General features: G+C 41.6%; 1 protein-coding gene across 3 annotated transcripts in view; it reads right to left on the reverse strand.

Annotated features, from left to right (window-relative positions):
* The window catches only part of PAMR1 (peptidase domain containing associated with muscle regeneration 1), a 58335-nt gene that overhangs the window by 9259 nt on the left and 34583 nt on the right, over positions 1–14493 (reverse strand). The window contains exon 7 of one of the 3 annotated variants that reach the window (XM_075030928.1): positions 1815–1985. The exons of 1 other annotated variant lie outside the window; for it this stretch is intronic. In XM_075030928.1, coding sequence (XP_074887029.1) covers positions 1815–1985 — 171 coding nt within the window. Of the gene's footprint in view, positions 1–1814; positions 2016–14493 lie in introns of all 3 variants that reach the window. One more of the 3 variants, XM_075030930.1, reaches the window with a different exon arrangement.

Below are 14493 nucleotides of genomic sequence, written 5' to 3' on the forward strand. Positions count from 1 at the left end.
AATTCTGTTCAATTCTTCTGTCTGATGTCTCATTGCATGATAACCAGTAACCATCTAGTTTAGACAGCCAGTGTTGGTGCTGCTCTGCTTATGAAGGGCTGAGAAGACTAAGACATATCAATTGACCAGAAATGACCTCTTCATGTCATTGCTTCACACTCAGCTGCCTGCTGAGCCTCACTTCACCAAAGCACCAACAAAGCACTTACTTAAACATTTATTTAAATCCCTGTGAAATCAGCACAGTAACAGTGCATAGCTATGGCCCTGTCCTGCACCCATATCGTCATGTCACCAGACAGAGCCCAGCTCAGCAAAGCATGTAAGCACATAGCTAACCGTAACAGTTCAAGTTCAATGAAGAGCATAGGCTCTTAACATTGAGCATGTAATTCAAGCTAAGCATGTATTTCAGTGCTTTCTTTAACAACATTTTCTTTTAGCAAATGCTGAAGGTTATATATGTACTTAAATACTTTTCCACATGAGTCATATTCAGTAAACAAAGAGGATGCCTGAACATCCTCTCAACCAGGAGAAAGGGAGAAGCAGAACCCTGTCTCCTTTTAATTTGGCTCTATTTTTCTTCTCTGTACCTCAGAGGCTCTCTCACTTGTGAACCACAAGTGGCTGATAACTTCATAGCAGATAAAGACTACAGGGAATCACCCACAGTACAATGCTTTATTTGTAAGTTGCTTTCTGCACTGATACCTAGCCTAGAGGCATCACCTGATGAGCAGAGTGCATGTTTACAAATGTACCTAAGCTTGACCAAATAAGTCAACGAAGGCTTTCTCTTATTTCATCCTGTGCCTATCAGTAACTTGAACAGTAATTCTCTTCTTCCCTAAGTGCAGGGTTGTGACTTTTTTGATGGATTAAAAACAAAGAGAAAATGTCTGGGAAGGAGAGACCCAAATTACACCACCTAGCACTTCAGTAACAGCCAAGTCTAGAAACAGATCTTTCGATAGATCTTTAGCCAGGGACATCATGCAGCAGGGACTTTAGCACAATCCTGGTATTATATTACTGCAACTGGAGATGTTCTTTCTAGATAGAAGAATGCCTACTGCTTGCTCTTTCAGATGAACTTATATATGGCTGTTTCACAACACTCCCCCCCGCAATTTACATCGTTTGCCACAACACACTTGTAAAAGCACTCTTCCAATTGACACAAATTATTTTGGAATATGGAAATAAAATTGTGCAATACAAAACAACTAAAGAAAAATCAAAAGTCTCTTTGGATGAGAAGAAGGGGCTTGGAATTTCACAGCTGAATCAATGTCAATGATAGGCATGCCAACTTGCACAGCCAGAATGAATGGAAGTTTCTCTTTTATCAATTTTTCTCTAGGATGAGAAATCTGTTGAAATAAGAGTCTAGTCTTCATGCAGTAAGCCCCTCATCACCTCCACAGAGTGCACCAGACCGCTGCAGAGAATGTATCAGAGGTACATAGTAATGAAGCTGTTATTCATTGTTGCACAATGTCCCTCACTTGGTTTTGGTCCTAGACATCTTCACCCTGTGTGTAAGAAGGATGTATGCCTAAAGTCTTTGAGGAAATTATTTTTCAGTCATTTGATGTTTCAGTCAGACCTTTATATAAGCAAGTCTTGCAGGCTTGGGCTCCAGCAGAGTAAAATAAGAATCCCTATTGCTTCTTGAAGACAGAAAGACAAAAGAACATCATGTTAAGCCACAGATCTACCAAATTTCAAGTGAGATTGGGATATTCTGGTTTCATGTGAATACATTGGCTGAAACATTTGATAAGAATCAAAACTTAAAGTGACCTTACCACATTCAGGATGATGTGTTGACCAAATCCCATCAAGCTGACAGTAGGCAACACGGCTGCCTTTTAAGCTGTAACCTGCGTTGCACTTGAAGTAAACCTGGGCCCCGTATTTAAAGTCATCTCCTTCCACAATACCATGAGCGGGAGCACCTGGAGTCCTACACATCACCACTGACAGTTCAGATATTTCAAAAAAATCCACTTTATTACAAAAACAGGACTGTGTTAGGATGATTCTTTATTTAGAACATTGAAAAACCAATTAAAATGGGCACAGGAGTCAAAATTACAAGACAGGTATATGCTGATCTTTAGAAAGTTGTTTAGACGTCAGTTCTACACACACATATATGCCACTTATCAAAACATATCTAGATCCATTCAGTTAATGGGTTTACTCAGAAGTGTGAAGTGATAATGTGCGTAAGTGTTCGTATCATTAGGGCTCATATGCTCAAAGTAGTAGTACTTGAAGCACCTTCCATTTTAACAGGGGTTTTGAATGAACTACCATGCTTGGTCAAGAAAAACTTTAGATCCTTAAAAGTCTTATACTGAATTTCTTTCAAATTCCTCTTTCCATTTTTAAATAGCTTTTCAGATAACCTCACTGAAATATTAAAGCATTGTTATTTGTGTAGATCAAACATTATCATAATGACACTAAAAAGGAACCTTGATATTTACCAAACTGTGACATTTACCCTTTCCACAGGGTTTGCTCTATTGGGAAAATATTTACAGACAATGGTCTATTTAACTACTGCAAGTAGTAAATATTAGATTAAACATAGTAAGCAAGATTTCTCTGAGCGCATCAAACCAGCCATACCAAATCAGAACAAAGGTCCATCCAGCACAGAAACCTGTCTTCAACAGTGGTAGACAGTAGATTTGGTGGAAGGAATATAAAAACAGAGCAAGCATATCGAATACTTCGCAGCAGCATTCAGCAATCTGGAGCTCAAGGACTACCTGAACTACAATGGTATTTTTGGTATAACAGTATAACATACCCTGGTGACTTTTTTTTCATCATTAATTTGTCTGAGTATTTTCTAAACTCAGCTACATACTTTGTGTCTGCAATATCCTGTGGCAATAAGTTCTACAGACTGAGTGTTGCATGAAAAATGCACTGCCTTCTTTGGTTTGGTTTCTAGCCTGCCATCTGGTAATTTCATTTGATGCTCTACTTTCTCTGTTATGAGAGACAGAGAACATCCATGCCCTATTCACCTTTTCCAAGTCACTTTTCAAGACCATTTTTCTGCATGTAGAAATTATATGTATGTATTTCTGTATGTAGAAATTGCAACAATGTAGGAAACACAGGTTTTAGTATCTACAGTTATCCATCTGTGTGTCTCTGGCTTTGCCTGGCCTTTCATTGTGGAAAACTGCCTAGGAAAGGATTCAGTGCAAGAGTTAGATACGCGTTTGGGTTTTTAACCTGGGAGCTGTGGCTCTCCGTTGAAGATAGATAGATGAATGCTAAAGGGATCATCCCTACTTTATGCTTTTAGAATTTGACTTTTTCTGATTTGCTTCATAGCTAGTTGCTTACTAACCTACAGTCAAATTTTGATCCTTAGACTTCCAGAGAAAAAACTTTTCTAAGGCTTCAGCCCTGTAATCCTTACACAGAACACACATGAATGCATCTATTTATATGGATTGTGGACCATTCAATTATCCACATAAGGAAGAAATTCTTGAGTAACAGTCCTAAAGCAGCAGCATTCACAAGAACAAGTCTCCACAGAAATTCCCCTCAATTTACGGATTACTACAAACATCAAACAATGAGTCAGCAGAATCACTTGTGCATTAGTAAGCACAAGTCTTGGAAAGAAAAAACTAATATTTAAGCATAAGAGAAGGGCCCAGACTCACTGCTTCAAATCAAAACATGTCCAGTTAGGGGAGTTCAGCATTTCTCCTAGGCTGCAAGTGTTCTGCATCAGTGTCATCTTTAGCAAAAGAATAATGATAAAAATTCAACAAAATTCATTCCTAGCCCTTGACATTTCTCATGTGAAATATAGGCACACATACAAATACATGCATATATAGATGCATATGTGTATACACAAGCACATACATAAATGAAATGGAAAGAGTGGGAGCACACATTTTCTAGGTGTTTTAAATTCTCAGAACACTTGTCTTCCCAGTCATGACCTTTGTATTCACTCCCCCCATGTCTATCTCTGAACAGCAATTCATTTCACTACATTTACATTTCTCTCTTTCAATGTAAATTCACACTCAGCTTGTCAAATGAGAAAAGAAGATGGTTGATTAGAAACATCTGTGCACCACTCAGAGTTCTCCTTTTTATCATAAACACAGGTTTTCTGTTTTGCTTGTGGTCCAGTTCAGCTCTGCAGAACAAATATTTTGGTGCTTTTCTGTTCTAGGTCCACCCTGGAAAAAATGTCACCAAGCTACACTTACTTTTTTTTCCACAAACTGTTAAGTATTTGTTCTTGTTCAGTCTCCTAAGTGATTAAGATATTTAGTTTCTAGCCCTTTTGATTTGCTCTGGTTGCCAGACTTTCTTTAGATTCTCTGTGCTGGTGTGACCCAGATGCAACAACTCTGGTTTTATTTGTGACGTAAATTCAGTGTTTCATTCACAGATTCATTTAGTACTGGAACTATGGCCTAGAGTAGAGGATATGGAGGCAGAAGGTCATGAGATCTAATCATAGCTATAAAACTGGCCATGGGTAAGTTGCTTCATCTGCTGTATCTAACAAATGAGAGCACCCCTTTCCTCACAGGGATGTTATAAGCATTAGCTCATATCCACTTGTGTCACAGAGTCACTGTGGGGTTTCTCTGATGGCAAAACAGCTAAGTATTATTAACAGATGTGTCCCTTTTGTTACCCATGCCTTTATCTACTGGTTGTCTGTTCTCTCGTTACACAGGATCTTCCCTCATGGTCTGTCCCGTTCTTTAAACTTTGTCACTGGAGGCACAGCCACTCATTCTATTTTTTCTTTGGATCATTTTCTAAGTTCATTCTTTCTCTCTACAAATTAAATGTGTTTTTGAATCTTGAGATGTTCCCTGCATCTCAGTACCACAGCTGAGCTCTCTGTTTTCAGCTATATTATCTAGCCTGAGAGTCACATACAGTTACTCCAGTACCTGCCTCTACTGCTTTGGTTTGAGCTCTACAGCTTTTTTCCCCTCTTCAGTTTAACTTGCCTTTTATCCCTTTCGCTTAATATGTTTCAGGCAGCTCTTCCGCACCTTCTCCCTTTATTTGTGAACACTTCAGGCAATGGAGTTTTGAACAGTTATTGTGACGGAAATCCTAGCTCCTGTGTGCTTCATCCGATTCTCTCATCTTTTTTGTGGATAGCTTCCCATCAAGAGTGAGAATTTGACTTCTTACATCTCTCAGAATGTGCACTATATTCCATTGAATTTTAGGACAGCCTCCTTTGTTTGAAATATTGAAGTCTTTCAACATTCTCTCCTGGTGTAAGACTATGTCCAACTCTCCAACAGATGTTTCTCAGAAGTCAAAAATAAAGGAAAAGAACATTTTGTAAATGTCATTCATACCTAACTCTGCCCTTACCCTCTGGATACACACACTAGCCATAAAATCCAACCACTGAGCTGACCCAATTCTCTTCAGTTTCTAAGCTCTCTAAGATATTTGATATGATTTCAGATTCCCTTGCCTAGGCAGGATGGGCCAGATCCTGCCATCTACTGAGTATTTCTGAATATCAGTCCTTCTTCTCTGCGTGGTCCAGCTTTCACAGTCCTGCGGGCTGGATCCCCCTCACAGCCCTCACCCACCCACAGCCGTGCCCATCCCACCTTGTAGCCATTCCCAGCTAGACCTGTGCCTGGTCTAGCCTGACTGCTCCAGCAGAGACGGGTCTGTGAGCTGTCTGGACAGCACTTCCTTGGGAAGCATGTGGTGGGCTGGTCAGGAGCACTCCATGGGCTTGAACTGTTCCTAGGCCACTAGTTAGACTGCTCTGCTCCACGTGAAATAAATGATTCCCACTGCCCTGTGACTCTGGCTTCCTACCTTTAAGGTGTCTTAGGCATGAGTCATCTGTGCTGTGTTTGGCTATAGCATTACTTGTCCATAGCAAAATGAGAGAGGAAGGAGTGGGAAAATCTGTCTTGATAACCCATGGGAAGACTTTCTCACTGACACAGCAGTGGTTAAAGAAAGAACTGGCATCCATAGTCTTACCCGACTTAAAGGCCTTATCGACATTTCCCCAGTGTTAGTGAAATGCCCTCTGAATAGAAGTCACAGCACAGCTTTTCACAGTATTAATACCTTACTTTTTCTCTCATTGCACTTCGCAAAGCAGACAGAGGAAGAAGCAAAAGACAGGGTAGAGAGCTTTAGGCAGAATTATCTGTGAAATGTGCCATGAAGTCAGCAATACTGACCCCAAACTCTAAGGTTCGAGACAACCTTGCCAAAATGGGACTAAGAGTGTCAGGATTTCAGGTTGCAGTGCTTGGTCTCTGCACCTTTCTCTCCACAAACAGAAGACCAAAGCCACCAGGAACCCAGAAAATTGACTAGGTGGCTGCAAAATTCAACTACGAGATGGTAATGGGCAGCCAAATATGAAAGACATTCATTCAAGGTCTGCCAAAAAAAGTCTGAGCAACCCAGAGACTCCATGAGGGTCAGGCTGACCCCATTCTTCATGCCATGTGTCATCACACCTATAAAGATTCTGGTCAATTTATATCTAGAAAATAATAGGAAAACTGGACAGATTTCAGGGAAAGGTGAAACTAATGTTAGGGAAATATAATCTTGAGAGTGACTAAGAGCTAAGAATGAGCACCGTGGTCACACAAAAGCTAAAAACTACAATAAACTAAAAACTAAAAGCAGAAAGTATACAGTAAAATGTTTAAAGGAAGATAAAGAGCTATAGACAGGCAGGATAAAATTAAGAACAGGAGAATTTTTACTCAAGAAAAACTCTAGAAAAGTCTCCTTGACAAATGTTTGAAAGGCATAGTAGGATGTAAGTGGAAATCATATGAGTCTCATTATTCGAAAACTGAAACTCCATCTAAAAAATAAACTAGAAGAGACTTTGGGGAGAATAGGGAGGCACTAGCAAGCCCCTTATGAGCTGAGAGATTTTTTTCATGTTAATTTTTCCATATTTTGCTACACAGTGTTGTTCCTGGGAAGTTCCACAACTAATCTATGCAGGTAACCCTTGTCACTTTAGGGTCTGAGGTGAGTTTTGGCCTGATACAGCTCTGTACAGTTTATAAGAAAGCAAAGTAGGAATGTATAAGACAAGGTAGCTACAGGCACCTCTGGCAGAAATGCTCAATTGTGACAGCCTAGTTGTTAAAGAGAGAAAACCTGAGCTGCCTCAATGTCTATATAACAAACTCACACATTCCCAGTAAAACTTATTACCCTTCTTGCCTCTTACTTTGGCATCTTGGAAAAGAGAAAATAATTTTTCTGTCCCATATGAAACATTAAAATGGCTCCACATTTACAGGCAACTTTCTGCAATCTGAGAAACTAGAGGAGCAGTAAGTTCCTGAATTTTTAAGTAAAATGTTTCATTATTAATAATAACAGTGCAAATTCCTCTCCCTTTTAAATTATATGTGAGACATTCCTCAGATCTGAATTATCTGCCATTTAGAAATAGTTTTCATGCTCATTTTATCACCAGTGAGATAAATTAGATGATCTCTTGAGCTACACTTTTCTCTCTTCAATGTCCTTCAAATCCTGCCTGATGGAATTAATAATTTGTTTTTGTCCCAGGGTCCCTTCATTAAATGAACACCATTTTTTTCTGCTGCCTTCCTCTCACCCACTTTCTTGTTAAATAATATATACCTCCTCACACATATCATACATTATCTCTAAATTCTGCACAACCTTTCAATAATACATTGCATGCCTGAAATAAATCTCATTTCTCATTGCCGGTACTAATAAAAGGCTTACATTTCCATTTTCATCTCCCCATGAAATATTAGGTGCAAGAGCTTGTAATTGTATAGAGTTTTGTTCTTAATTTGCTTACAGAATTTTTTAATACTGCTACTGCTAAAGAAATTTATCTTGTTGCATATCCCCAAGTCAGAGTTTGGCTTTCAGGCCGACCAGTGGTAATGTATATAGCACATTTTGACTCTCTAGTAGTGGCTCTGAGGAACATTTTTCTATGTACTTGTAATATTGCTTTTGCATAAGGTGTGCTGGCATGCTCAGTAGAGGCCAAACACTGAAAATGGCCACAGAAACTGCACTTGGTAACAAGTATGGGAGTAGAGCAGCTTTTGCTGTTATAAATCCTAGCGTATATCTTCTGCAGCAAGAGCAAGCTATGGACTTGCCTTGGGACCCCTGTTGCCACCATCCTAGCCAAACCAGTCTAATGACTGTCAGAGAAAGCCTGATAGAGGCTGAAACTGAAGAAATTTAAATAACTATCATCAGAAAGAGGACATTTTCTCAGGAGAAAGCCTAAATGACACTTTTTTCTTCAGTGAATGCTATCATGACCTAGCACGCTGCTAAAAGCCACAGCAGCCCCTGAGCCAGAGAAATGCTGCGCAGGGAACCTCAGCATTAGGATTTTGGATCCCGAGCTTTGGGATTTCCTGGCTGCATGAAAGTGGCTGGCAAGTGTTCTGGAGCCAGAGAAGCTGGAAGGCCCAGAAATCACAGCTCCAAGATGCTGTTGCTGGAGGAAGCATAACATGCAGAGTATGTGGGAGTGACTTTTTTTTCTCTCTGATTAAGAAAATAATAATTAAAAAAAATTCCAGCAGAAAATATAAATTTCTTTGAAAATTTACTGCTGTGAAGCCATTCTAACAGAAAACTCCCAGCCAGCTCTACCTACATGCATTTCATGCAGCTCACTGATTTTTGCAGTCACTGACTATGGCCAAGTCTACTAAAGTCAATAGTGGTAAATCCCGTTAGGTTCGACTTTGGGCCTGCAAGTCTCTGATTTGATCAAATTCTTTTTCTTGGTTTAACTTTTGTTTTGAGGGCAAGTCTGATTACATGACTACCTGAGTATCATTATATAACAATTTTTAAAGCTTATAATCTCTGTATTTGCAAAGTTTTTTTATAAAATTGGTGTCTGTCTGCATTTTACTGCTGGGGAAGCTATAGCATGGAGGTATCAAGTGACTCACCTGAAGGCAAACAGTGAGTGACTGGCAGAGCTAGGAATAGTCCCGCCATCTCCTGATATTCTTACTACTTTTACATTTAAACTGACCCAGCTTTGTGCAGAAATCAGCATTAAATAATTATACCATTATGTAATCCACACATTATTCTTAGTAGCAGTGTTTTGTACAAAGGTGATGGAGCCATATGGGAGCAGATAGTTCAGGGTGCCTGAACAGAAATCACAGGAGTTAAGGAGGGAACTAGCCATGAACAGCTTAGCAGTTACTGCTGGGTATTGTGATGCCCTTTGCAAAGCCCCATGAGTAAAGAGCTTTTCTGAATTCAGACTTACAGAATTTGTTGTCTTCACTCATAACAGAGCTTATTCCTTTATCTTGGCCCATGAGCTCTGTCAGCCCATGTAAATCTCTGATACCATTTATTCCTACTTACCCCTTCTCTCCCCAGCCTGCAGCCACAAGGTGAGGACACCTCAGGTTCTCACAGGGTTTGCTGGCAGAAAAGAACGGATGTGGGGGAGGATTCAGATGGCTCTCCTGAGACATCATCCTTCTGCAGCTTGGCATAGCAGCCCAGAGATGGTTAATGCCTAACACATAAGCCCACGGAGACTAACTTTAGCCAAATGCATAAAGACATTGGCTGTCAAAATGCTTTTGGAATGGCTGTGTCCTCAAGGAGGGAATGAGGTGAGGGATCTCTGGAGGTTGTGGCTCAGAGCGCTCAGGAGAACTGCTTTTTTATTCCTTTTCATAAGCAGTGAGCAGGACGTTCAAGCAAGCATATGAGTTTGGCAATGGATTTGACGAAATAGCCCACCAGCATCGGAAGGCATCAGGCCACCCTGCCATCCTGAGGCAGGTGGCTCTGCACTCTCCTCTGCGCAGGGCTGCCAGACCTTGATGTAACAGGTCACACGCACTGTGAGGCAGGAGTCCTGACTCCAGACTTACGCTTTAGGAGTCCTAGCATTCTTGTCTGGCTCCTGTCTGCCTTCAAGGTTCTCTGCATGCTGAGATTATGGGCACAACATAAGTCTGCTGTTAGCAAGAATGAATTCATGAGGTCCTGCAGCCTCATAGAAGCAAGCTGCGTAAGTTGTGGGAATGTCTTTCTCTCTGTGACACTGCTGACACTCTCTCTGAGCCTGCAATCATTTTAGCACAGGCTTTGTTTCTACAAGGAGCTCAATTCACAGTGATGGTACTTTGTGGTACTCAGGAAACAGCCTGGCATCTTCTGATGCTGCTCGCAACATCAGGTCTGAGCCCAAGCTCTCCTGAATAAATGGTAGCAAACACTGCAGGATCCACCATAAGGACATTAACCTTCTTGCCACCACCTCCCTGAACCTCCCACCTCTCCCGCACTGGAGAGCGCTGCTGACTGGAAAGCCCCACACTGACAAGCAGCCCAGCTGTTCTCCTTCAGCCCCTGGCAAGAGCTGGATGTGAATGAGAGCCAGAGAGGCTCGATGGCATTAGCTTTGCTATGTGATCATCATTCTTCCCCACAGCAGGAACAGACTGCTGGGAAGTGAACCACTTTGGAGGACAGGTAGTCTTGGTCAGGACTTCCTGAAGAAAATGCTTTCTGGGGGTGGTGTGTGTTTACACAGGACATGTCTGAGGGGGGCTGGTATGTCTAGCATGCTTGCCTGTCTTCTTTGTTGCCCCTCAGAACTTTTACTTTTTGGAGCTGACAGGCTCTGCATTGAGGTGAAAAAAGAGTGTGCTTGAAACTTTTACAACCAGAAATTAGAAGGGGGTGAACAAGGAAAAGCCAAGAGTGCTAGGGATTGGGTTGAAAGTTATTTTAAAGCAAGACTCTCAAAGCAGAGAACAAATACATGCAAACACTGCAGCAGATCCTGTACAGGAAAGGGCAAGGAAACCACTGTGATAAAAAGGTGGTCCCAGTGATGACAGTGTTTTCTGGAATAAGGAGGCTCTTGGACCTTGAAGAACAAGAAATGCTCTGAACAGCTACAGCCACACACCCAAGCAGCGCTGCTCTGCTTGATCATGCCTGTCACCACAGACTCAGCAACGAGTGGGTGAGGCTTTAGGCAGGGGTCTCAGAGGGACCTCCAACCTCTCTGTTATCACAGGCACTTCTAGCTGGCAAGGCTAAGATACTAACGGCCAGCTCCACAAAGGTGCCCATGTCATGGTGATTTCAGTAGCTAAAAGAGCAAATAGGTGCCTAAATGTCACTTAGGCACTCACTTTCAGTATCAAATACAAGTCCTGGAGGGGTAACAAGGATTATTCCCCAAAAGTGCCCCCTCCCCCCCTTCATTGCAGTAGCTTCCATTCAGGCTACTAGCAAGGGAGGATTTTGGATAAACTATTTCTGCCCTCACTCACTTGTGTTTCAACAGAGAGGAAACTCTCCACCCTCCTTTGTGCCTCTCGTGATGCCCAAAGACACATTCTCCCAGCTCCATGCCCAGCTCCAGCCAAGCTCAGGCAGAAATGCAGGGACAGACAATTCACCACAAAGATTTTTAGCCTTAATTTATCCCCCATGAAAGAGTCCTGGAAGTTCAAATCTCCTCTCATTGTTGCATTTTGCCAGTGCTCACATTAATCCTGGAAATGTTAAAGGAAATCATAACAAGAGCAGCTGATCGATCAGCCAACCCCAAGTACCACAGATAGTAGACTTCCAGTCCCGTTCTCTGGGCCTCTTTGCTTTTGCAGTGGTTCCACCAGCTAGGAATAATTACACAAAACTATGACATAATCCCTACTGAAATCCAAATCTTTTCATTCCCTTCCAGCCAATTGGAACTCACCCCTGATGTTTTCCAGCTCCCTGCTTCTGTGAATGAGACTGTATCCATGTGAAAATATGCTTGGATCACCCACTGTGATTTATTCATCTGGAGGCAATTTGGAGGCTGTTGCTTACAATTAGCCACTTGATCTTTATCAGCATTGTTCTTAGCCCTTAGAAAGCTGTGTCTCTGGATACAACCTTTCTGGTACTTGGATGGCCTATTTAATTACACAACTGGACCTGTTTGTGCATGGGATACTGGAGTGAGTGAAATCCTAATGATCCTCAACATTCACTTTCTCTATCAGTGGCAAGAACTAATATTTAGAATAAGTTCCCCAGTGTGTCCCTTGGAAAACATCACAATATCACACTGCAGAGGAGAGCACTATCTGCTCATGGGGAAGATTGTAGGGCAACAGAGAAGCTGGTATGCTCATTATTATACCAAATTATGAAGGAAAGTAAATCATCTTGAGGTGTTTAATTTTGGAGATGTCAGCTTTCCAGCTAAACAGGGACAAGGCCAGGCAATGCTGGATGAAAAAGACAGTCTAAAGAAATGCATATTGCTTTGAAACAATGTTTGTGAATGTGCATTAACTGTAACAGGAAAACACCATTTAATGATACAGATTCACCCTAGCATAGCTGACAGAATAGTTTATTCAGCCTTTTGCAGGGATCTGAGCTGGATTTCAGACAGAAGGGAAGATCTGGCATTGCCTGTTTAAGAAAAAGAGATAGAAATTACCAAGTGTTGAGATGAGAGTGTAGGGAAAAAGAAAATGAAGGGAACTAAAAAGCAGAAGAGTACTAAGGAAGTAGCAGGGCAATTTGGTTGGCTGTGAAATGCAGTTCCTGAGTTCTTGAAGAAACCAAAGAGGAGTATGGGAGCCATAAGGAAGAGCAAGTGCAGGGATACTGCCTGGTTGGTTGTGTCATCATTGCTATCGCCTGGGGCCATTCTGCCTTGGCAGTGTTTTGTATCAGCTGCAAACAGCCTGCAAGACAGTGAAATCATGCCCATGAGTGCAACAAAGGGAAGTGTGTAAGGTAGCTTGCCTCAGAGATGCTTGAGTGTAAAATCCTCAAGGAGGAATGAAGCCTTTGAATGAACTTTGCGGGGGGAAAAGAATGAAACTGTCAGCATTTAAGAATACTGGTTATTACAGCAAACTTTCAAAGTAGCTTTAAGGTTACCCCAAAGCACTGCAAGAACATGCAGTCTGTATGCTTGCACCCAAGAAGCTACGAACAGTGTATCAGTAGTCTTCAGAGAGGACAAGGAGTAGTTAGAGGCAGAGACCCCAAATCTACAAGCTACTCTGGGCCCTTCTCATTTTTCTAGCTCCAAAGAAATCAAAAGATACATCTCCCACCCCCCTGGCTAGGAGGCAGAAGACACCTCCATCAGCAACTTACAACTGTATACCAGCCCCCTGCTGTCTGTGACCTTTGCAAAAGGTGGGGGTGAGCCTAAAGTGTGCCAGTGGAGCAGACTATTTTTTTGGCCTGCGTGCAGTTATTCTGTGCTGAAGAGCTGATTTATGCCATCCATTAGAGCAGATCTGTCAGGAAGACTTAGTCTCCTAAGTGATTCAGTGATGAAATGACAGGTAAAAGTATCTTTGTCCCATCCAAGAGTACCTGGAATGTAGATTGGTCCAACCTGTCCTCCTGCAATACTGATTCATCCTTCTACATGGCAAGTCATACCAGGGAGACTGCTGTGGATGGTTTTATCTCTTAGGCATGTTAGCAGACTGAGGAAAAGCCTCAGGATTGTTCTGGGGTGGGGCAAGTGGAGATTCCCTATGAATCCATTTAATGTGGTTTAGAAATACACCTTTTTTCCTATGGCAAGCCTATCCTTGGATGGATTACGCTAACAAAGAGACAATTTCTGATTTATTTAGATGGTAGCAATGCCTGGGGCTATGCTTTGGGCAGAATACTATGGGTTTTTACCAGACACATTTCACTTTCTGAAAAACTAAAAAAACCTGTGTAGTTAATAGACACTGAGAAAATAACAAAGGGAGAAGAAGAGTTGTCAATAAAGCAGACAGATGTCCTGTCTCTTTCAGCCTTGCTGTCAGCTACATTTACTCACTGGAGTTTCAAAACACTATAAAAATATTATGAGATCAAACACTGCTAAACGGTATGAGCAACTTCCTCCCAGAGACTGCATGACTTGCCCAATCCAACAGTCGTATTGACAGAGCTGAAGGAAAGAGCAGTCCTAGGGACCAGTTCTCTGCCGGCTGATTCACAAGCAGCAATTGTTTGGTGATTGATTCAGATGTTTGTAGCAATTTCCATCCTCAACCATCAATCTCATTTTTCTCTTAGGTGTTTCTGTCCTCCTATGGGTGCATCTTGGCTGTTTGTGTAACAGGAGCTGAACAGCTTTAGTTTATCACTCGGTGAATTAAGACAACCCAAAATTGATGTTAGGTTACCTTAAAGCACCAGACATAAAGTTTGGTGGTTTGGCAGTTGCTGTGTGAACAGTTCCAGCATTCTTCTAACCAAGGGAGAAACCTTCAGGAAACACACTTGAAGTGAAAACTGGGAGCAGAAATTGCTACCTCCATCTCAAGACAAACCCTTCAAAATCACATGCTAAGCACTAAACAATACACACCTTGCCCTCGTAAACACATGATTCTCCTGGAAAGG

Source organism: Buteo buteo, chromosome 6, assembly GCF_964188355.1.
Source record: "Buteo buteo chromosome 6, bButBut1.hap1.1, whole genome shotgun sequence".
Classification (NCBI taxonomy): domain Eukaryota; kingdom Metazoa; phylum Chordata; class Aves; order Accipitriformes; family Accipitridae; genus Buteo; species Buteo buteo.